This window comes from Monodon monoceros, unplaced genomic scaffold (assembly GCF_005190385.1).
Source record: "Monodon monoceros isolate NGI ecotype Baffin Bay Population unplaced genomic scaffold, NGI_Narwhal_1 Super_Scaffold_13, whole genome shotgun sequence".
NCBI classification, from domain to species: domain Eukaryota; kingdom Metazoa; phylum Chordata; class Mammalia; order Artiodactyla; family Monodontidae; genus Monodon; species Monodon monoceros.
Genome location: NW_021703769.1, coordinates 66963960 through 66985982, shown reverse-complemented (window position 1 = coordinate 66985982; position 22023 = coordinate 66963960). Strand labels below are relative to the sequence as shown.

The following is a 22023-nucleotide window of genomic DNA, read 5'->3' as shown; positions in this document are numbered from 1 at the left end:
CAATTCTTAAAAAATGTGAAAAATGTTAATGTCAAAAGGATGTGATTATGATATATAAAAAGAAAAAGCAGGGTACACTATATACATGTATTAGAGAGGCCTTTGTTGTTAAGAGACCCACTGAAGCTAGCTTAAGTAAATGGCAGTGGTGTAAAAGCACTCAGAAGGAAGTTCCAAATCAGAGGTTCTGTTCTATGTAGTTTTGTACAATAAGAACAGTGCTCATTAAAGGAATTAAAGGCAGGAAAAAGTGGACAAGACATAGATGAGGACACTTACACAAATCAGGATGCATAAACCATTAACTAGCTTCCTACCTCTCTGAATCCCTGCCCTAAACATTTTGGAGGGGATCTGCTTTCTTCTTTTGTCATGCTGAGACTAGCAAAGGAGTTATTTTTAGATTCCTAATTGTAAGGCTTTGGAGTTTCCCTGGCACACTGACGCAGCTAGTCACTGGAAGGATGATACTATCACCCAAGTTTATAGTAGCTCAAAAGTTTTTTCCTGTCTTTAAAAAGTTGACATATTCCTGGTTTCCATGATCCATTGAGGGAGACAACCAAACAGAGCCTGTTAGTAAGCACTTTGGTGTTACTATAGCATATTCAGTGATTCTACTGCATCTTGAACATGTATATTGAGGATGGCAGACAGCACTGAGAGAACTCAAAACAATCAAGCTAACTCTCAAACAATGGGTAGGAACTTGTGAAGACAGGCAGAGGAGGAAGGAAATTCCAGCCAGGTGAAACAGCCAACTGAGTTCAGATATAACCTTGTCTTTTTGGAGAGGTTTCACATGTCCAACACCAAATGGCAGGGGTGAGGTGGACAAGTCAGGCACTAGTGGAGTACCCAAGGCTGGACTGAACCTTCAGAGGCAGTGGAGTTGCCTGCTCAAACCAGCATTAGACAACATGAGCCATCAGGATTTTTAAGGATCAAGTACTGCACCTAGCACAGTACCCGGCACTTATTTCTTAAATTTTCTTTCAAGCCTTTTAATTTTGTTAAGCAGCATGCAGCACCTGTATCTAGATTTGGGGTTTAACCTCTTCAGATACAGCAAGATGGACAAGGGGGAGCAGGTTTTGGGAGTGTTAGCATGTGGCTGAAATGATGGGATATAGGCAACTATAGAAGGAAGGACAATCAAAGAATAACTACGGGATGAGTTGAAACCTCAGGCCAATAGAGAATGGAGCTGAAAAACCAGGTTGCAGATGACATAATGGAGTTTTAATTTAAGATGGGAATGGTGACAGGTGATTAACAACTCCGGAAAATTGTCATAGGAGTGGACTGCAATTAAAGTGGAGTTGAGCTTGAAATAACAATGCACCTAGGTAATGAAACTGACCTCACATGACAGAATTTATGATAAAAAGTGAGTTCTAGACGCCAAAATCCTCGGTGAACGTGCGAGATATAGTTTAGATTTTGGGTCGAGATTCGTTAAGTATTAAGAGTGTCGTCTTGGGCTTCCCTGGTGGCGCAGTGGTTAAGAATCCACCTGCCAAGGCAGGGGACACGGGTTTGAGCCCTGGTCCAGGAAGATCCCACATGCTGCGGAGCAACTAAGCCCACGCGCCTAGAGCCTGTGCTCATGAGAAGCCACCACGATGAAAAGCCTGTGCACAAAAAAGAGTGGGCCCCACTTGCCGTTAACTAGAGAAAGCCCGCGTGCAGCAACAAAGACCCATCTCAGCCAAAAAATAAATGATTTTTAAAAAGTGTAGTCTTGCTGGAGTATCTGAAAATACAAGTGGTATGTGTTGTGGGTAGGGTGGGGTGAGGTTGGCAGTGGGTAGAACAGGCATCCCATCCCCAGTGATGGAGATGTCTAGGAATAAAAAAATGTGACTTCAGAAAGTCAAGTCGGTTTCATTTAAAGGCAGCATTTCCCAAACTTCACATTTCCCAAACTTTTCCCAGCATTTCCCAAACTTCACATTTCCCAAACTTAACTCAGTCCTGAACGGCTTTCATAAGGCTAATAGCATTCTTACTATCAGCCTTACAATTTCTCTTTAAATCACTTTTTCCTTAAATATTAAACGCTGCATTACACACATTTAAGTATGTTTGGATACCATCTAAAACCGAGTACCAACAATGGTATACAATACTGTAAATATTGTACTGTACGCTCTGGAAATAATGTATCAAGGCAAGACAGGAAGTTAATAAAAGTTGCTGCTAATGTAAACCCTTTCCTCTTCTACCACCATAGTCCAATGCCCCCTGCCAAAGTACTTTAGGACCACTACCTCACACTAGAACTGGTCTTCTCCTGCTTTTAGCCATTGTCTTCTTAATCTCCATTTATACAGCTATGTTTCTAAAGTACCATTCTTATCCTACTTCCCGACATCCTTTCAATAGCTTTTTATTGCTTACAATAAACTTCCTAAACCAGAGCCTTTAAGGAAATCCATTGTAGCCTTACCTAGTGCTTCTTGCCTCCTATTGCTGCTTGCTTCTGTCAACTGGACAGATTGGGTAGGCCACAGACTGTTGTGTTATTTAGTACTTTATCAAGGAATTTAATACTCATTTATCAGGGTTTCAAGAAAAATACATAACCATAAACAAATCAAAATTCCTCATCTCTAAAATTCATGTCCAAACTTCTAATTACTATATTTAAGACCCTTCCAGATTTATTCAACCAGATCTCCAATTAACCATGATTTCTTATTTCTGGCCACCTATTACCAGCCCACTAATGAAGTACATTTTCCATGTTTACTTCAGAATTTTACATATACAGCTCAGCTTATACTAAAGCCTCAAAGGATATTTTAAATATGAAAATGGAAGGGGGAAGAGACATGACACACTTTCCTTCAAATAAGGCAGATATTCAACATCTGAAAAGTTTACTGAAAACTTTTATTGTAATCAAAAAGTGACATAACGGAGTTGTAATGAATTCAGCAAATCATTCTGCTGATATTTTAGAACTGATACCAGCTTTTGCCAGGCAATTAAAAAAATTCAATGTGAAAATTTCACAGTACAGTAAACTCCACCCCAACTAATTAATGGTGGTTAAAAATAATAGGCCCTAGCAAAACCTCTCATGTTACATGGTCACAACTCACAATTCTGTACAAAAGTTCGTGTTATAAAGCTCTGATGTAAAAATCAAATAATCAAGCAGCAATATTTTAAGTGCAGCACAGGGTCTTCCATATCATTATTTACAAGGCTTGAATCTCTTTACATTATAACAAAATTTAATACAGATGACTTAGTAATTAAGTCAATTTTTAAAATCTGCCCTTTTACACAGTGACAGATTTCACTTTTTGGTCATCCTTCTCCTTCTCCTTTTCTTTATCTTTGCTCTTCTTTGACTTCTTTTTCTTATGTTTGTGTTTTTGGCTTTTTTCCAATTCTACTTCAGTGCCTGCATGTTTCTTATGCTTCTTATGTTTTTTATGTTTCTTGTGCTTTTTCTTTTCTTTCTTTTTCTTCTTCTTCTTGCTGTCCTGACTTTCTGCAGAGCTAGCACTGCTACTGTGGCTTCGGGTTTGGCTTCCAGAAGGGCTATGACTTCTACTTGGACTGACACTAGGGCTGCTTTGACTCTGGCTCCTGGTTACACCTACTTGGCTGACTGCTGCCATGTCCAGGCTCTCTTTTGCTTTCTCCATTACTTTATCTTTCAGTTCCTTAGAAATTTTCCCTGAAGTTTCTTCCTCTTTTACAGATACATTGCTTTCACTGTCACTTTCATTGTAATCTGGTTCAAAAGCAGCTTCATCAGTTTCTCTAGTTAAGTCAGAGGACAGTCGAGAGGAATGACTTAACTGGGGTTTAGGCTTGATGGTGTTCTTATCAATTTGCCCAGTAACTTGCTCCTTCTCAATCTGTGGGTCTGGTGGGTTAAGTATATACAGTGATTTATTGCCACTTGACTCTTTATTGTTCTTTGCCTCTAACACGTGTTTCTCACGATCTTTACAGGGATTTTTATCTACAGATTTCGTCTCTTCACTTGAACGTTTAGTATCATAAGTGGATTTATGATCATGAGGTTTTTTGTCTCTTGAGGGACTAGAGTTACTTTTTTTGGAATCTCCTGTTCCTTTTTTAGGCAAATCTCTCTCCTCCCTTGGCTTAGTTTTTTGTCCAGCTGCAGAGTCTTTACTGCGAGAAGGAGAGTCTTTTCTTCTTGTTAATTCATTCCTTTCATCTCTACGTTTGGAACTTGAATACTCTCTGTTGTCATAATCAGTTTTTTTGTCTCTGTTGGGAGTGAAGTCTTTATTTGAGGAACCTCGAATGGAATCATGCTTATCTTCTTTGCCAGAAGTTCTAGTCTCTTTGGAAGATTGAGACAGACTTTTAAAATTTCCTTGCTCATTCAGACGGTCCAGATTACTATCTTTCTCTGGCTGAGTGCTGTTCTTCCTCTTTTCTGGGTTTTCCTTTTCCAACACTGAATGATCTCGATCTTTGGTTTTCCCTTTTTCACTAGATGCAGAGTTTTTAGAACTTTTGACCTCATGCTGTGTAATTTCATGGCTCACTTCCTTGGTGAGTTTCTGAATTTTCTCTGATGACTCATTTTCTTTTTCAGTATATTTGACTGCATTTGATGGTTTAGTGCTAACATTTTTTATAACACTGGCAGGTTTTCCTACACTTGATATAGGCTGTGTGGTGGATTTAACATCTTCTTCTTCAGATTCAAAGTCATCTTTATCCCATTTGGATTGAGGAACCTGAATCATAATAATAACATCTTCAGCAGGAGCTGTGTTATCATTATTATATTCTTCCATTGTTTTAATGACAGTTCGCTTTGTATCTGTTTTTTCTTCAGATTTCCGCACAGGACTGCCTCCAGTCGAACTGGTACTAAAAAGAATTAAAATATTTTTTAATTAATGAAGAACTTACAGTTATTAAACATTGATAAGTATAAAAAGACCAACTTAAACATGATAAATGTCCTTTTAACTTTCAAAAGCCACTTATTTTGCTCTGAGATATAAAGATTTAAGTGTATGATTATATAAAAACAAATGTGGCTCACCCCCAAAAATCTACTTATCTTTTAACAATTCCTTTCTTCAAAGACAAGAGTAACCAGCTAACCCCCAACATCAATACATTCTTAATTATCATATTCCACTTTTTCCACCCGCCCATTATCAGATACCTGGTATAATCCACAAGTGTTGAGCTGGATCCTTCAGTTCCAGTCACTTTTCGCCTGACCTTTCCTTTGATTTTTTCTTGTTTAACTTTGCCAGATGTTGACTCCAATTTTTCAGAGGGTTCTTTTGTATTAGATATATTTTCTGTACTTCCAATTTTTTTACCAGTTTCTCTGTTAAGCTTGATTTTTTTGGCTGGAGCAGTTGATGATGAAATTTTGTCTTTTTCAGGCGTCCTATCCAGCTTTTCAATATCAAGTTCCATTTTGCGCTTTGGTGATGGTTTCACTATTTCAGTTACTTCTAATTTAGAGATTTTCATTGAAGATGACTCAAAATCTTTATCTCCACCTTTCTCTTCAGTTTTTCTTTTTCTTTTTTCTCCCTTGCTATCAAGTGGTTTACTCTTATCATTAGGCTTCTTGGTCTTTTCTTCCTTACTAGTTAGCTTCTCTGACTTGACGTCTTTGGAGTAGTCCTTCTTCACTTTTTCCTCTTTGACTGGTTTTGTCTCCTGGTGTTCCTTTACTGACTTAGAGTGAGCTTTTCTGGGGGTACCAATGATCTTTTCATCTTTTTGAGAGGAAGATGATGACTTCACATTGTCAGTCTTTGGAGTCTCCTCTTTGGCTTTTTTAAGTGGAGGTTCAGATCGAGGAGATTTTTCACGCTCTCCATCTAGTTTTTCTTGAGGTCCTTTAGCAGGTTTTGCAACAGTTTCTTTTTTGGACACAGCAGATCCATCATTTTTCCGTTTGGTCTTGTCACCTTTTGCTTTAGGTTTATCTTTTTCTCTCTTGTCTTTTTCAGACACTGATTTAAAAGTAATGGATTCAGCATCCATTGGTTCATCTCTAACAGGTGTAGCATCATCTCTACTTGGGAGAACAAACAATGAGTCTGTTTTATTTTCTTCACCACTTGTTGGCTCTCTTGATTTCCTAGAAGTTTCTAATAACTCTGGGTTTAGAAAGCCTTCACTTTCTTCCCCCTTTCTTCTTTTTCTGTGTTTCTTATGTTTATTTCCTTTACCATCTCCTGAAACATTTTCACTCTCCTTCTCTTTTGACTTTGTATTATCCTTCTGATTGTGACTGTCTCTTGATGAAAGCTTTTCTGGATAGTTGCCACCTACGTTTCGACTTCTATGACTCTGTCCACCAGAGTACTCCTCTCTGCGGCCTCTTGTGAAGGGAGAATTCCTGATATTAAGTGGTAAAAATCTCTCTGGAGAAAAGTTCTCTCTATTTGCTGATGGTCTAGGCTGTGCTCCAGCAGCATAGCCTTTATAATATTTTTCATACCACTCTCTATATTTTCTCTCCCATTCTCGATAACGTTCTTTTTCAAATGGGTCTCTGAAGTCAACACTCCTCCCGTAATAAGCTTTCATGTCATAAGGTGGTGGAACTTCTCTGTACCTGTTAAAATATTCACGTTCTGTTTCTCCTTGAGGTACATTACGTTTATTAGGAGATTGTCCCCTAAATGCTTGAGGAGATCTTGATCGTGAATGATACCGTCTATATGGGGGTGACCTTGACCTAGATCGATGATACCCGTGCGATCTAGACCGTGAACGGTAATTTCGACTCTTTCCTCTGCCTCTTCTGGGGTATGGAGGTGATCGTGAATAGGAACGAGAATGTGAGCGGCTAAACGATCGAGAATAAGAACGTGATCGTGTTGAACCAGATCTTGATTTAGAATAAGTATATGAACTTCTTGAATAGGATGAACCACTATAGGGAGATTTGGACCTAAAAGCAAAAATAAAACAATAGTTGATAGTTGAGAAATATATACAAAATAAAATACAGACTCTCAGATTTCAGTATGTTCTCCTCATGGTTCATTATTTATTTATATCGTTTCATCTTAGATGATTAAAGAGGCACAGTGACCTCTACTGGAATGGAGTAAAGTACACAAAGATCAGAGCAATCACTTGTTATAAAACAAGAGTGAAATCTTAACAATTAGAGTGAAGTGCATTAATGTACCGTGAGTTATATTGCCTAGCATCAAATAAAATGCCAATTAAATTTAAACATTACTTCCTATCTGATTATTAAGTAGGAGTAACTTTTTTTGTCCTACGTTGGCCAATAGTCTAGCTTTAAAAGGAACATCTCAAGCATAAAAAATAAGTCTTTTAAACAAACTTCCTGGGAATATTTATAATTCAGTTTTTCTATCAATAAAGCAACTTGTATTCTACTGTTAGTTCATAATCACACAGGTTAATGTTCCAGCAAAAAGCTGTAGCCTTAGGTAAAAGGGGTCTCAGAAATGTAATCTTTGGCTAGTCCACTATTTTTTTCCTTCCACAAACATTTCCCAATTATTTCACACTATAAATAACTTCAAGGGACGAGGGCAATTTAATCCCCATAACTGCTAGTTCTACACAATAGAATTTACAGTGAGATATTTCAATAAACAGATATTGGGAAATAAGCTACATTTCCATTTTTATAAACCTAGACCGAATCAGAAAAATTCCATCACTGCAATGTTATTTATATCCATAGCTAATCCCTGGATATTCAAAGTCCCATTTGTAATTCTGTTGTGAAGGCTTGCAAAACACTAACCTGGAAAATGAGCGCCTACGCTCCTTTTGAATCTTTTTGTATTCCATCAATTCCTTAGCAAAATCATTTGTAAACTCATCTAGCTTGGACTTTTTCTTTTCCCTAGTAAAATAAAGTTAAAGAGCGAAAGTTAACAAAAACCATTTAAGAAAACTAACAAGACAAATGTAATTAGATCATGAATGAAATGAATGAAATTGCCATTAGTTTTCCACTTTAAAACTATAAATAACTAGGAATCCCTGAGGAAGCTGCTTGTATGGCTTGGTTTAATTTTTAGGTGATTTTTCTTATACTAACTAGAAACACTGGAAAATGCTTCCGAAGATACCTATTTAACGTTACATCAGAAAATGAAAGTGTAATTTCAAATTCAAACACTTACTCTTCTTTTAGTCGTCGTTGCTCTCTATAGAATTCTTCCCTGGACAAAGGTGGTGCTTGTGTTGTTGGGATGGTATTTGAATGAGCTGTCTGTACTCCTGATGATACCCAAGGTGTTGATAAATTGGCCGGAGCTGGAGGAAACCCTGGAGGGGGAACACTATACCCAGCAGGTGGTGGCTGGCCAGGAGGAAACTGAGGAGAAAACTGTGGAGGAGGAACACCTGGAGGGAGAGGAAGCGTGTGGGGAGGAGGAGGATACAAGGGAGGGGGTGGGACAGGTACAAAAACTGGATTTGCTGGTAGTGATGGGCCTTGAGTTCTCTGTGATCTTTCGCTGTGGTGTCGTCCACGGTTTATACTTCTGGAAAAATAAATTCCAAGATATTAAAGCATCTGAGACAAGTAACCTTATCTTTTCTACTCATAATCTTTTCAATCCACAAACAATGGAAAAGAATCAACTATTCAAATAAGCACAGGGACACAGATATTGTTTATATGTAAAAGTAACATCATTTATATGTTAAAAACAACTTTTAAGGCCAGTTAGGGACTGGGATAAGTTTACAAGGTCTTCTTTATATGGAGATGCCATACTTTTATCTTTTGATAAGAGTTATCTTTTGTGAAGTCCAAATATCACTCCACAATGATCTCATTACTTCCTAATCTGTCATTTAAAGGAACTGACAGGTTAATGTCTCTGTGACCTATTTCTCCCCAAAATGCCTTCCAAGACCAAATGTTTAAATGAAGAAAACCCACTTCCTATAATCTTTTTGAGGAAATAAGACCCTTCAAAGTAGAATAAACATGGGACTTCCCTGCTGGCATGGTGGTTAAGAATCCACCTGCCAGTGCAGGGGACATGGGTTTGATCGCTGGTCTGGGAAGATACCACCTGCTGTGGAGCGACTAAGCCCGTGCACCACAACTACTGAGCCTGCATTCCACAACTACTGAAGCCCGCACGCCTAGAGACCATGCTCTGCAACAAGAGAAGCCACCGCAATAAGAAGCCCATGCACCGCAACGAAGAGTAGCCCCCCCCCAAAAAAAGAGTAGCCCCTGCTCGCCTCAACTAGAGAAAGCCCGCATGCAAGCAACAAAGACCCAACACAGCCAAAAACAAACAAATTTATTTAAAAACAAACAAAGTAGAATAAATACTAGTTTTAACATTTGTAATTAACAACTGAAAATCTCACTTTTTCTCTCAAAGGGTTAGGTTAAAATTAACAGTGCTGGCCAAAGTTTCTAAATTCTGCCTCATCAAACAAACAGTGGCTTCTTTAAAAAAGTGGGCTTATTTCTGTTAAGCTAAAAGGATCTTTAAATTATAGGTAACTGGTATACAATAGCAGCAGCTGGGATTTAGATTTCATGTCTCTTTTCAGAGTCTGATTAGTAAATATCTTATTAAATATGTGATCTAGCAACAAAACAGTAGTTATCTTTCATAAGCTTAGCAATTCTCTTTGGAGCACTAGAAGATACCCTTAAGTATGACCTAGATAGTAAGAACTGTATGGCTCACTTCTTAGATTAACACTGCTTGTGCATCTTCTGGGCAAGGGCCCCTAACAATCTTCTGTCTAACCTTTTGGAAGAGAAGATAGTAGAAGATGGGAATAACTGAGTCTAGGGGAGAAATAAATCCAAGTCTTCTTCGCATTTGGGAGCTGAGCTCGTTAACATCCATCTTAAATTAAATCGACACCTTAGTTTGTCTGGGCCTTACTGACCGCCCTCTACACTCAACAGAGTAAATGTAAGCCAGTATTCTGCTGTGTGCTGACAGGGAGAAAGTAGTCCTTGGGAAGGAGTAGTAAAGATGTAGCCTTAAAAAAAACCATTTAAAAATAAATAAATAAATAAAAATAAAAAATTTTAAAAACCATTTAAAACACTAAATGTAGGGACTTCCCTGGTGGCGCACTCGTTAAGAATCCACCTGCCAACGCAGGGGACATGGATTCAAGCCCTGGTCCAGGAAGATCCCACATGCCATGTAGCAACTAAGCCCGTGCACCATGACTACTGAGCCTGCGCACTAGAGCCCATGTGCCACAACTACTGAGCCCATGTGCCACAACTACTGATGCCCGTGTGCCTAGAGCCCGTGCTCCACAAGAGAAGCCACAGCAATGAGAAGCCCACGCATGGCAACGAAGAGTAGCCCCTGCTCGCTGCAGCTAGAAAAAGCCTGCGTGCAGCAATGAAGACCCAACGCAGACAAAAGTAAATAAATTTATATATATATATAAAATATTAAATGTAATCTATTCTTTTATAGGCCTCTTAAGGGCAACTACTTAAGATTTAAGTGAGGAAAGTATAAACCAAATGAACCCACTCCCCCTACCACTATTGTGCTTTAATTTGTGTTATATTTTTCAGTGTGTCATCAGATTACTGTTTTTCAAGATTTTTAGCAAGCCTACCTGTAGCAGCTTCTCTCCCCTCTTCTAATTTGCTGTGGTGGAGAAACCAGATATCCAAGCTTGTTGGAACTGTGTGGAAAGAAGGATAAAATAGGCTTGAGTATTATACACAGCTTTTCGTGTGTAGACTTTAATATACCTATTTTAACTATTTTGAAAACTTTTCCTTACTCCCTGATCCTGATTCTTAAACTTGTTTCAGACAGAGATATGATCAAGTGTCATATTTACTTAAAATGAAATATTCTTTCTGATTAACATAAACAATTAAGCTTCAATATATATTTTATGTAATATTGTATTTTAATTAGCATTCTATAAGTTACTCTATGAACTTATTGTTATAGAAAAGGAAAAGAGCTCTTTTATCTGCTGGACACTATGCAGAGGCATTTGACATGTGAGGTAAGTAGCACCATTCCAATTCTACAGATGAGGCAATGGAGGCTGAGAAGTAGAATCACATACCCTTGTCACATAGCTAGCAAATGCAGGAGATGGGACTCAAACCCAGGTCTGTCTCCAAATCCCGTGTTCTTTCTACTGATATATTCTGCTAGTCTCTCAACTAACATACTTTTTCTATAAGAAGTTTGGTTTATCTTTCAAACAAAAAGATTAAAGTTTTAGAACATAAGCCAGTTTACATAAATATATGAGCCCATTTATATGGGTCACATAAACAGAAATAATTATATAAAAACAATAAATAAATCTGATTTTTAATGCCATAGAACATCCTATAGAAGATCAAAGTTCTTAGTACTCCAGGGTAGAAAATCATACCCTAAAGAATTTTTTGTTTTTTTCTTCTGGGAGACGGAAGGATTTATTACTTGCAGCAGTAAGGAGAACACCAGGGATCATTCACAAAGCAGTGTCTCCCACACCCTACAGATTTTAATATGCAATAAAATTTCATTAACATAGCTAGTCAAAATGAGAAATTTTGTGTTTGACAGACTTTAATCTTATTATGTGTTTATTTACTCAAATCAAAAACATCCAAATTAAAGAGGAAAGTTTAATCTACCAGCATAATAACTGATTCAGTATTTAAAATATTCTTTCAAGTAATTCTTATCTGTTCATTAACTGAGATTCTGCCAAGATCACCATTTGTTAAGTCAAAAAAGTAAAAAGGATTTACATCTTATTATTATAGAAAAGAATTAATAATTTTTTAAGAAGAATTCTTCATATAGTCTTGAATTTGTGACATTTTACATAAAAACTGTGTTAACATGGCATATAAAAGAGGAGTTCACAGTAAAAGACACTCAGCACACACTGCTGAGATTGTAATTTCCATCATCCGGTTTGAAAGCAATCATCTGAAGATTATTTGAGACATATACTTACTGTTCCCAACCTGGTCGACCACCACCTGGACGAGCAGTGTTTATTCTTACTGGACCTTGGAAACAAAAATAAACAAAACCAATAAGTAAATATAAAATTACAGGTTAAATAAAGTTAAAATTATTTTTTAAGGAAAAAAGTTCAAACCAAAATGATTTTACTCACCAGTTGTGGGGATCAATTGTCCATGCAGTAATGACTGTCCAAGCAAAGATGGGGTTCCAAGTACAGGCACCTGGTAACCCTTTAGGAAAAAACCAAAAAGGTATAGTTAAAAAAACAAAACAAAAAACTCTACTGTAATAATAATAATAAAAAATCTCCAAATTTAAAAGCCAGTGAAACTTACCTTCTCTTCCATAAGGGCAGTAATTGCAATTGAAGAGGCTCCCTTTGAATGTTCAGATGCAAGCGCTGCAGCTGGCAGTATTTTATTATCAGAATCCCTAGATAATAATATAATTTATAATACATTAAAAAGTCACCAGAAATGGAGGATTAAAGTTACAAACTTCCAGTTATATAAGATAAATAAGTACTTGAGACGTAATGTACATGATGACTATAGCTAACACAGCTGTATGGTATATAGGAAAGCTGTTAAGAGAGCATAGATCCTGAGTTCTCATCACAAGGGAAAAAAATTTTTTTTCCTTTTTATTGTATTTACACATGAGAAGACGGATGTTAGCTGAACCTACTGTGGTAATTATTTCACAATGTATGTAAGTCAAATCACTGTACTGTATGCCTTAAACTTATACAGTGATGTATGTCAATTATTTCTCGATAAAACTGGAAAAAAATAGGCAATATTTTCCATATTTTTGAAAAAAAAAATTCCATGTTACAAGGATCTGAGTCATATTTAAGAGGCCTCTATATATAATACTTGCAAAGTTTGAAAAATAATAGACCTGAAGGAAATGTCTGCATTACACAAATATTATTTCGGGAATACATAATCTGTGATAATAGGATTATAAAGTTTACTTCTGCATGTAATGAGTAAAAATTATCAAAGGAAAATAAAGAGTAAAAATCACATCTTGTTACTGTTCATCCATCACACTTGCATTAAGATGAGTTACATCAAAGATGATGAAAACTTCTGGGGAAAGTGAGAGAGGACTGGACTTTTGAAGAGTTCTTCATATGTAAGTGAAATGTAAAATGAAGAAGCCTCCTTAAGTACAATCGGGCTTCCCTGGTGGCGCAGTGGTTGGGGGTCCGCCTGCCGATGCAGGGGACGTGCGTTCGTGCCCTGGTCCGGGAGGATCCCGTGTGCCGCAGAGCAGCTGGGCCCGTGGGCCATGGCCGCTGGGCTTGCGCGCCCGGGGCCTGTGCTTCGCAATCGGAGGGGCTGCAGCGGTGAGGGGCCCGCGTACCGCAAAAAAAAAAAAAAAAAAAAAAAGAAGTACAATCTATGATAGATATGACAGAAATTGGTTCAGTTTTAAGACTAGTAAAGCTAAAAAAAAAAAAACTTGAGAGACAAAATAAATAAATAAAGGATTAAGAGTAAATTCTACTTCCACCTCTACCACTAAATCAAAAGGGTAACCTTAGATAAGTCAATGAACTCTCTGGGCCTTATTCCCACTATCAATCAAATAAAAGGCTGAAAATAGGTTAAGTGGGATTTTAAAAAAATGTTTATTTTTATTCAAGTATAGCTGATTTATAATGTTCTGTTAATTTCTGCTGTACAGCAAAATGATTCAGTTATACATATATATACATCCTTTTTCACATTCATTTCCATTATGGTTTATTACACGATATTGAATATACAGTTCCCTGTGCTATACAGCAGGACCTTGTTTATCCATCCTATATATAATACTTTGCAGGGATTTCTTAAATGTACTTGTAAAGGTCCTACTCCTAAAGATTTTGTTTCTGGGAACAAACCCCTGGCATCTATTTTTTAAAAGCTGGTTGATTTTTTAAGCCTTTATGAGCCATTGGACTATAAAGGTCCCTTTCATTTCAGGAGTGGTAGGATTTAAGTGAGTTTTCACTACTCTCCTACATAATTATGCTCCAAAACAATTATTTCGTGACCTCTCTACTTCTACCAGTATTTCATCCCCTCTTTCTCTATTTATCCAAATTGTTCTTAGTTCTGCTCAAATCTACTCTTTTCTAATAACACCATAAGAGGTGACCCATAAGTGACCTCTCCCTCTTGTGAACTGCAGAGCTGTCATGGGATATTATTCAACATTTAATGTGACTTGCTGGCAATGTATATAGTTTTTGACCTTGGGATGCTTAATAATTTGCAAATGAATCTCCTTCATTTGTCTGTTCCTCCAGTAAAACTTAGCCATTTCTTTTTTTTTTTTTTTTTAAATTTGGCTGTATCGTGTGGCTTGTGGGATCTTAGCTCCCCAACCAGGGATCAAACCTGGGCCCCAGCTGTGCAAGTGCCAAGTCCTAACCACTGGACTGCCAGTGAATTCCCAAAGACTACGTCATTTCTTACAAGTCATCCACCTTACTGAGCACAGTGGGATGCAACAGACTGAAGGTCACTAAAACAACTGTTAAAGCAATATACAATAAAAAAAAAACTACATCACTGATCTCACTTGTTTCCTAACAGCGAGAAATACATAGACTTACCGAAAAGGTCCATCTGATTTTTCTGAGTGGACTGATATGGAGACTGTTGCAGTTATATCAGGTACAGGGGCTGGGGTAGAAGATGGATTTCCAGGCACAGGAGGGGCCAAGGAAGACTGATTAGAGGTTAATGAAGATATGGATGGAGCCGGGTGAGTTGATGATGTCACTGGAATCATCAGAGGATCTTGTTGTCTTGATATTGGAGATCTCATCAGAGGTTGTAGGTTCCGTTGAATGAGTGGTCTTGGAGGTGGTAGTTGGGGTGGGGGTGGAGGTAACTGTTTTCTTAGTCTTTTCGTATAACCAGTTTCATTTTTGAAGTTATTAACAGCCTATAGACACCAATCATAAAAATGCAGAAAAATGTAATGTAGTATTTACTCAAGTACGGTTAAATCAATTAAAAGATTTTTTTATATTTTTCATAAGTGATACAAATATAGCTACCTGTCGTAAGAACTTATTGGCAATTAAAGCATCAGGAGAGACATCATTCTGATGACATGTTGGACATGTATGTTCATCTGATTCCAAGAGAGCTGTCCTTATACCTATGTATAAGATTTTAAATATTAACAAAAGCATAGTTAGGAACCCAGTTTTTACTGAATGAATTAAAAAGACAGTTTACATGTGTTCAGTTACATTACTGTTTTTCAAGCACACATCACTAACCATTTCTATTCTTAGATTAAGAAATTTAAAAGTAAAATTTCTCGCCTGATAGCACTCCTCTGCTCTAATCTCTATCTTAAAAACAGAAGTAATGGATATAAGCTAAACAAACATTTAAACTGAGAGAAAAGATGCTCTTTCCCAAATACCATTCTCTTTGTTTAGCTAGTAATCGGAATATTATAGGGAAAAAAAAAAGAAATAGTCTAGAAAGAGACAAAAACATTATATGGCTAATATAGGGCTTTTAAAAAAGCCTCACTTGGGAATTCCCTGGTGGTCCAGTGGTTAGGACTCCGCACTTTCACTGCTGAGGGCCCGGGTTCAATCCCTGGTAGGGGAACTAAGATCCCACAAGGTATGTGGTGCTAAGAAAAAAAGCATCACTAGAAAAGGGCATTATAAATAACAGAAGCATTATTCAGGCAAGGAAATCAGAGACATCTATAGCACAGCAGGTAAGAACCAACACTAAATTATAGATGCACTGACTATGCTTCAGTGTTGCAAAAAATCCAATCATAAGTGGTCTGTTAAATTCAAGACACACTCTGAAACAACTTTTAAGTGACCTCTTCTTGACTTTGGTCTTCACTAAAGAGGGCCCATAAAAAAGATTTGTATTCCAAAACTACCTTTATTTTGTGGCCGTGCGACCAGGGATCAAACCTGCGTCCCCTGCAGTAGAAGTGTGGAATCCTAACCACTGGACTGCCAGGGAAGTCCCCCCAAACTATCTTTAGAAATGATGAAGACCAGAGCAGGACTGAGCAATGAAATTTTCAGATGACGTAAGAAGGGACAAACTTAAGATTAAGTGGCAGAAAAAAATCAAGTGCTAATAGAATATAAATGATTCACAAGTAACCCCCTGGCAAATGTTGGGTAATATCTTTACAGAGTAGTTCTCAATCACACTTAAGAATTTTAGAATAAGCTATTTTTCACATTCCTAGAAAGGGACTTAGATATCATTTAAAAGTACTTCTAGAATATCTAAAGCCCAAAAGGCTTTTAAATTTCTGTATACCATTTAAAACACAGAGGAAATAAAAATCCTACATTTTATAAAACCTCAGTAAAGTCACCTTGATGAAGGTAAAGAATGTAGTCAATTCTAATATTTAAAAGGACAAGGAGGTGGTTGTTTTTTTTTAAAAAAAAGTAGCAACAAAAAGTTAATAAATGCTCATTAATTTATCAATAATTCATATTATTAAAATATACAATATTGCTAACAGCCTTTCCAAGGAAATACACATACTCTAAATTATGTATTGTCAAAGATTCAACATTTCTTACATTCATCACAATAACTATTTCCACAGCATGGAATGACAACAGCATCAGTCATAATATCTTTGCAGATGAGACACAACAATTCATCTGGGATAGGATCATCTTCTTCTGAAGATGATGATGGTTCCTCTGGTAAAAAAGGTGGTTTTTCTTTTTTCCCAATTGCATATGCTTCTCTGTAAAAGAAAGTTTTAGTGTTTTAACATTGTTAAGGCAAAGTATTTCCAAAAAAATTTATATATTCTACTATACCATAATGGGTACTTATAATTCAGTACAATGTCAAATCAGTTTATATAAGTGTGTACCTCCCAAAATAAGGGAGCAGTTATGAACATCCTCCCCGAACAAAAAGATATAAAACAAAATCCTAAACAAGTATAACAAAAAAGAAAAAAAATGCTATGAAAGTGGCTAAAAGGATCTTCGAATCTGTAACTCTAAGAACTGAGAGCCAGAGAAGTAAAGCGACACAATCAGTGCCACAAAGTTATATTTATATGGGTGGCAGAGACGGGATTTGAGCTTAAGCTATGACAACACCCTAATCACTATTTTCTATACTACCATGTTTCTTGGGGGAAAAAATTGTTTTTTCTTCCTCCATAGTCTAACAGCCCCCAAAACCTGTGAAGGTACTAATGTGAATACCACAATATGGGAAACTAAAATTGGAACTGACATTACACAATTAAGGGGGATAATTCAAGGGAAATATGTCACTAATCACACCAGTAATTAATAGCCAGAATTAGACTTCAAAACAGTGGTCTACTATACTTAACATTTTAAGAGAGATTAATCTATGTATAGTCAATTAAGAAATATTCATGACTTAAATATTAAAAATATGTGTAAAAAATTTAAAGGAACACCTCATTAGATATTTGGAGGTCCATTTTTCATAGAAATGTACTTTGCAGAAATGTTGGGTATTAAATATATTAAAAATAAAAAACCAAAATATTCTATTCTCAGACTTATCACCAGTGCTTCCAACACCCTCATCTTTGTAATCAGGCACATTTGTAAAACACAGGAATTCCTAGAGAAATCCTTTCTGTTTCATTCAGGAACAGAGTGTGTTCATCTCAAGTGCTAAAATGAAAGAATCTCATCTGGACAGAGCAGGGTACCTTAGGTGTGTTATTTGTGTTGCAGTTGCTCCATAGACATCACCACGATTCCAGAAATATGTATCAATTTGCTTATGCCCCACTGTTCCCAATTTGTGAAAGAGGAGTCTCCCACTGCCCAAAAGAGAGAAAAGAAAAAAAAAAAAGAGGAGAAGAGAGGATAGAAAAAGAAACAGAAGAAGAGTCTAAGTTGCTTATCAGTGGTGTTAGTGGAGAAGGTGAAAGTTTCATTTAAAATATTTGGGTTCCCATTTTCCCCAGTATTTGCTGTGTGTTTGGCACAGATGGGCTTTTGTATTTCAGTATTCAAAAGCAATGAAGTTAATTATTAGTAGGGGTTCACAGGTGATGTTAATTTTTCCAACACAAATTTCTATTTAAATACTTTAATATCTACATATTATATTAATATGTAGCCGTCTGCTCTTAAATTGTGTCTGTAAAAGTCATCAATTTCAACCTAAAGCTGTTTGGAATCATGTATGAAATGTCTGAATTAGAAACAGCATAACAACAAATTGTTCTAAGATGAACCACAAAAACACAGGATGGTAGACTGATAAAAAATAGATGGGAGTGAAGTTGAGAAAGTGAGTAGGGTTGGGAGTTTAGGAAAACATTAATTCTTATCTGTGAACTACAACAATGTATTTACTCAAAAACAATGTATTTACCTACTCAAAAACACAATCTTTTTTCAGTATCATTCTGTAAGCATAGCCATTTTCATCATCCTTACCTGCTCACCACATCTGACAATATAGCATGAAGCTGAGGAAAACTGTTCTTAATATATATACATTTTGTCACTAAGAACATGGACATCTACTCTCTAAATTGATGTTTCTCAAGGTATGCCCTAAGGATCCCCTAAACTCATAATCTCCTCGAGGACTTGTTAAAAAATGCAGACTCAGAGTCTCATCATATAATCCCTGGGGGCGGGGCAGGGTACCTAGGTTATTTAACACACTTTTGTAAGATTCTTATGCACGATTAAGTTAGCGAACCATATTCCAAAGAACACTTAATATTGTGTTTTATATTGGGAGACTTTACAACTGTTGATGGTAATCAAAAAGGTAATTAAATGTATTAATAAAAGCATATAAAATGGGAAGTTACCTAGTTGAACTATGCCTCTAGGTTTACTGTCTATTCATTTCGTTAAAAATTGGCTCATAAAATAAAATCTGAAAACACATTAAAAATAAGCATTAAGGTATAGCTTATAGAGCTATAGCTGATCTGAACTAATGGTTTATAAAATAAACCACACTTCAGAATCTTAAGACTCACACAGTATATCCAAACTTATTCAAGATACCTCAGCATTTCCTTTAATCTTGGCACTTAAATTTGCCTTGATATCTTACAGAACTTTTATTCTTAACCGTCCTGCTTCTCAGAAAGTTTAAGATACTTGTCTTGTTCTTTTAAAGGATGCAAACAGCATATAAGACTATGTGGGAGTATGTATGTGAATGAGGAAGAAAGCAGGGAATGACAGAAAAAGAAAAATTAGAAGATCACAAGGGAAGTGGCACTCACTGGCAGCAAAAAAACCCCAAATCCATTTTAAATTTGCTTTAAGTGGAGCAGACTGCAGCCTCTCATTCTTAACACAGAAATGCAACATGTGCAGACTAAGTCTTGGTATACAACGTTCATAAGGAATCCAAGTAGCCAACTTACAAGCCCAAGGTTAAATAAAACACTATCACCTGGACTGACTGTAGTCTCCATAGATCATACCTAATTTGAATACTTACGCATCTATAGTTGGTATTGCATATTTTCCAGTGTTGGTAAGCATTGCACCTTTCATGTTAGGATCTTTCACCTCCATCATAAAACTTCTGGGAATTCCAGTGCTCTTTTTAATCCTAGGACCAGATTCAAAGTTCTTATCCTATATGTATGGGAAAGGAGAGAGGAGGAAGAGAAAAAGCAGTTACCTTTATTTAATATTAGCTAACACGCAGTGCTATCATATATGATCTCATTTAATCCTCACAACAGCCATTGAGGTAAGTACTATTATTACCTCCATTTCACAGAGAAGAAATAACAGGCTTGGAGAAATCAAGTAACTTGCTCACTCAGTGGCAGTGTCAAGATTTGAAGCCTGGCAGTTTGGCTCTAAAAGCTATGCTCATTTGCCGTTGTAATAGAGAAGGCAGTATTTACCAAGAAAAATAATATGGCTAAGAAAAGATTTTAAGAAAAATAAGGTGTATCATAGCTTCTACTTTGAACTTACCCCATTTGTTGGGCAATTCTTAATATAATGGCCAGGTTTACCACAACGGAAACAAGTATAAGATGGAGGTGGTGGACCTAGAGGTTTCTTCATGTAACTGAAAGGGGAAAAAAAAATTACATGTACACAAAGACTTGAAAAAAATGCTTTTGATATGGGGGGGAGACCCCATCCCAAAGTACCTATTAGTATAAAGTATTTATGAACTTACTTGACTGGGTCGTATTCATGGCCAGACTGCGACATCATTGCTTTAATTTTATCTTCTTCAGAAGCATTGGCTTCAGCCAGATTGGCAGTCTGTTTAACAGGTAATTATTTGACACACACATTAGAAACACATTTAAGACCACACAGCCAAAGACAACACCACTCATCCTGTAAAGAGCAGTATCTAATCTTGCATAAAAACAGTTATTTACAAGTATAACCTAGAAGACGCACTGGGAGTTCATTAGGTCATTACATGATGTTTGGGTGTCTATGGTGCTGAAGAAAGTCTTTCTGGGGGCACTCAAACCTTAGACCCTGTTTGTACCTTACATTTAAGATTTGCATACTACTCTTCTAAGAGTTAAAAACTGAGATTAAGCTAGGAGAGAAACACTTGATGTTTTTAAGTCTTAAAAATAGTTCAAGTGTCACAGCATTAAGCATCAAATGTCAAGCATATAACTTGGAGGTAGGGTTGGGGGTAGAACAATTGAACATATTATGCAGCAGATACTACAAGTCAGAAGGCTCTTTAGGTAGTGGTGTCAAATTTCAAACTAAGTGCAAAGCACATGCACAGAGCATTCAAATTTTAAATCCAACTCTCCAAAGATTTATGAACTTTAAGGTATTACATACAATAGTCTAGATATAAGCAGGGTCTAAGGGAGTGAGTCCTAATAACTTGAATCTTCAAGCATCTAGCACTCATATCAGCCATTCATTAGGTTTTAGCTTTACATTCATCCACAAAACAAGCAACCAGTTTTAACACTTTATTGTAATTTTATATACAAAGAATGCTTAACATTAACAGAGCTTAGAACAACAGCAACATTTACAGAAAACTGGATTACAGATGTTGAACAACTAATTTGTTTGAACCCAAACAGTAACTTACAGATAGTTTAAAAAAAAAAAAATCCCCCAAACCTCCAAAACTCCGCAACTGCTTCCCACAAAGAAACAATGGTAGGAATAGACCAAAACTCAAATATGGTCCTTACAGTACACATGAATTAAAACAGTGAACTATAAATTGCTAGATGTTAACTCTATGCTAAACCACTTTGCATTAAAAAATTATAGAGATTGGTTTTAGCCCACTTCATGTTTTAGAATCATCAACTTTAATGTTTACTTTTCCCACAACAGGAACTTAAGAAGCTGTATTTGTTACTAGGACATTTTGGGGGATACATTCTAGGGGATAAGGACAAAACCTATAACAAAGCCAAAGACAAGATAGGGACAGCACTAATGGAAAACTCATCTAACTCATTAACCTCGGTTGCTAAATTTGGTTTTACATTTCTTGATAGGGAAAAAACAATTTTCGGAAAACTGGAAAACTTCCTTCTTGGCCCTCAAAAATCTGCCTGATCTGTAATATTTGCCTTTTTTCCCCTAAAGGCACAATTTGCAAACTAAGTCTGTTGTTTTAAAAATTAATCCATCACTAGTGCTTTCCCAAACAAAAGGTACACATTGTTGAGCAGAAAATTGCAAGCAATCTTATCGCAAAACATGGCATATACAATGATTTCAGGAGGTAACAATTTTCCCCTCTGCCAAACATACACATTGGTATATTCCTGCAAACAACTTTATACATTTACACAATTCATGTAGTCTGTGTTCAAACAAATTAGGTTGTTTAAAACTTTTTCTAATGCAGACAGACTACAAGTCTATAGCATAAAGAAACAATTGTATCACATTTAAAATGTTGACCTTCAAGGGATCAATTCAAATATTCAAGAAATAACCACGCAATCGTCCGTGTAAAGGAAAGCTTCTATTTTGGCTGCGTAAAGTCCACATAATTTACAGCCA

General features: G+C 36.5%; 1 protein-coding gene across 1 annotated transcript in view; it reads right to left on the bottom strand.

The window, feature by feature from the left end:
* Positions 1 to 2877: 2877 nt before the first annotated feature.
* Positions 2878 to 22023, bottom strand: part of RBBP6 (RB binding protein 6, ubiquitin ligase) — a 32157-nt gene continuing 13011 nt past the window's right edge. The window contains exons 5-18 of the mRNA XM_029219690.1: positions 20186 to 20274; positions 19975 to 20071; positions 19484 to 19623; positions 16579 to 16751; positions 15049 to 15152; positions 14599 to 14933; positions 12317 to 12413; positions 12133 to 12211; positions 11968 to 12022; positions 10606 to 10674; positions 8160 to 8522; positions 7775 to 7876; positions 5180 to 6937; positions 2878 to 4875 (exon numbers count right to left, since the gene is read on the bottom strand). Of these exons, the coding sequence (XP_029075523.1) occupies positions 3294 to 4875; positions 5180 to 6937; positions 7775 to 7876; positions 8160 to 8522; positions 10606 to 10674; positions 11968 to 12022; positions 12133 to 12211; positions 12317 to 12413; positions 14599 to 14933; positions 15049 to 15152; positions 16579 to 16751; positions 19484 to 19623; positions 19975 to 20071; positions 20186 to 20274 (5043 nt within the window). The 3' untranslated portion in view covers positions 2878 to 3293. The remainder of the gene's footprint in view (positions 4876 to 5179; positions 6938 to 7774; positions 7877 to 8159; positions 8523 to 10605; positions 10675 to 11967; positions 12023 to 12132; positions 12212 to 12316; positions 12414 to 14598; positions 14934 to 15048; positions 15153 to 16578; positions 16752 to 19483; positions 19624 to 19974; positions 20072 to 20185; positions 20275 to 22023) is intronic.